At 43.1% G+C, this 749-nt stretch overlaps 1 protein-coding gene across 1 annotated transcript in view; it reads left to right on the top strand.

Annotated features, from left to right (window-relative positions):
- Nucleotides 1-267: 267 nt before the first annotated feature.
- Nucleotides 268-749, top strand: part of RBL1 (retinoblastoma-like 1) — a gene marked incomplete at its 5' end in the record, with an annotated part of 22,874 nt that continues 22,392 nt past the window's right edge. The window contains one exon of the mRNA XM_009076064.1: nucleotides 268-468. Within this exon, the coding sequence (XP_009074312.1) occupies nucleotides 268-468 (201 nt within the window). The remainder of the gene's footprint in view (nucleotides 469-749) is intronic.

Genomic DNA, 749 nt, shown 5'->3' with positions numbered 1-749 from the left:
ACCCTTCCCCTGCCCAGTGCAGCTATGCTGGCAGTCTCTACATCAGGTTAGGTGTTCTGTGCCTTAAAGAGGGTCCAGGAGAAATCCCAGAGTGATAAAGGCAAAAAGCTTACAACAGATAAAATTTGGGAGTCTGTCAAAATAAGTTGTAAACCTATACAGTAATCAAATCAGTGGTTAAGGAGCAAACATGTCGCATTATGATCTTAAAAAACGTGGAATGGAAGTTAGGTAAAGCTCAAAGCAGATTCTTCTTTTTCTTTTAAGTTTAATTCAGTTCTTTAGCAAAATGAAGAAGTGGATGGACATGTCAAACCTACCACAGGAATTCCGAGAGCGAGTGGAAAGACTGGAGAGAAATTTTGAAGTGTCAACTGTGATTTTCAAAAAGTTTGAACCAATATTTTTGGATATATTTCAAAATCCTTATGAAGAAACATCCAAACCACAGCGAAGCAGGAAACAGAGGTATTTTTGAGGTTTAATGTGACTTTTCCCTGGAAAGAGGCATAGCTGTATATCCCAACATAGTTATATATCCCAGTAGGGATATATGGCAATTAAGTTCCAAAGGGATACTTTGATCCTGGAACTCTGCACATGCAGAGGCATCCCTGATCCCAGTGGGGCACAGCTGGTGCCAGCAGGGCTGTGCATCCAGGAGGGTTTGTGTCCAGCAGCTCTGTGTGTGCAGCTCCCTGGAACACACAGAGGCTGCCCCACAGTGGGAATGGTACCGTGAGGTTGGG

The sequence above is a fragment of the Acanthisitta chloris genome, unplaced genomic scaffold (assembly GCF_000695815.1).
Source record: "Acanthisitta chloris isolate BGI_N310 unplaced genomic scaffold, ASM69581v1 scaffold2686, whole genome shotgun sequence".
In the NCBI taxonomy this organism is placed as follows: domain Eukaryota; kingdom Metazoa; phylum Chordata; class Aves; order Passeriformes; family Acanthisittidae; genus Acanthisitta; species Acanthisitta chloris.
Note: the sequence above shows the minus strand (reverse complement) of the source record. Positions and strands in the feature narration are given on the sequence as shown.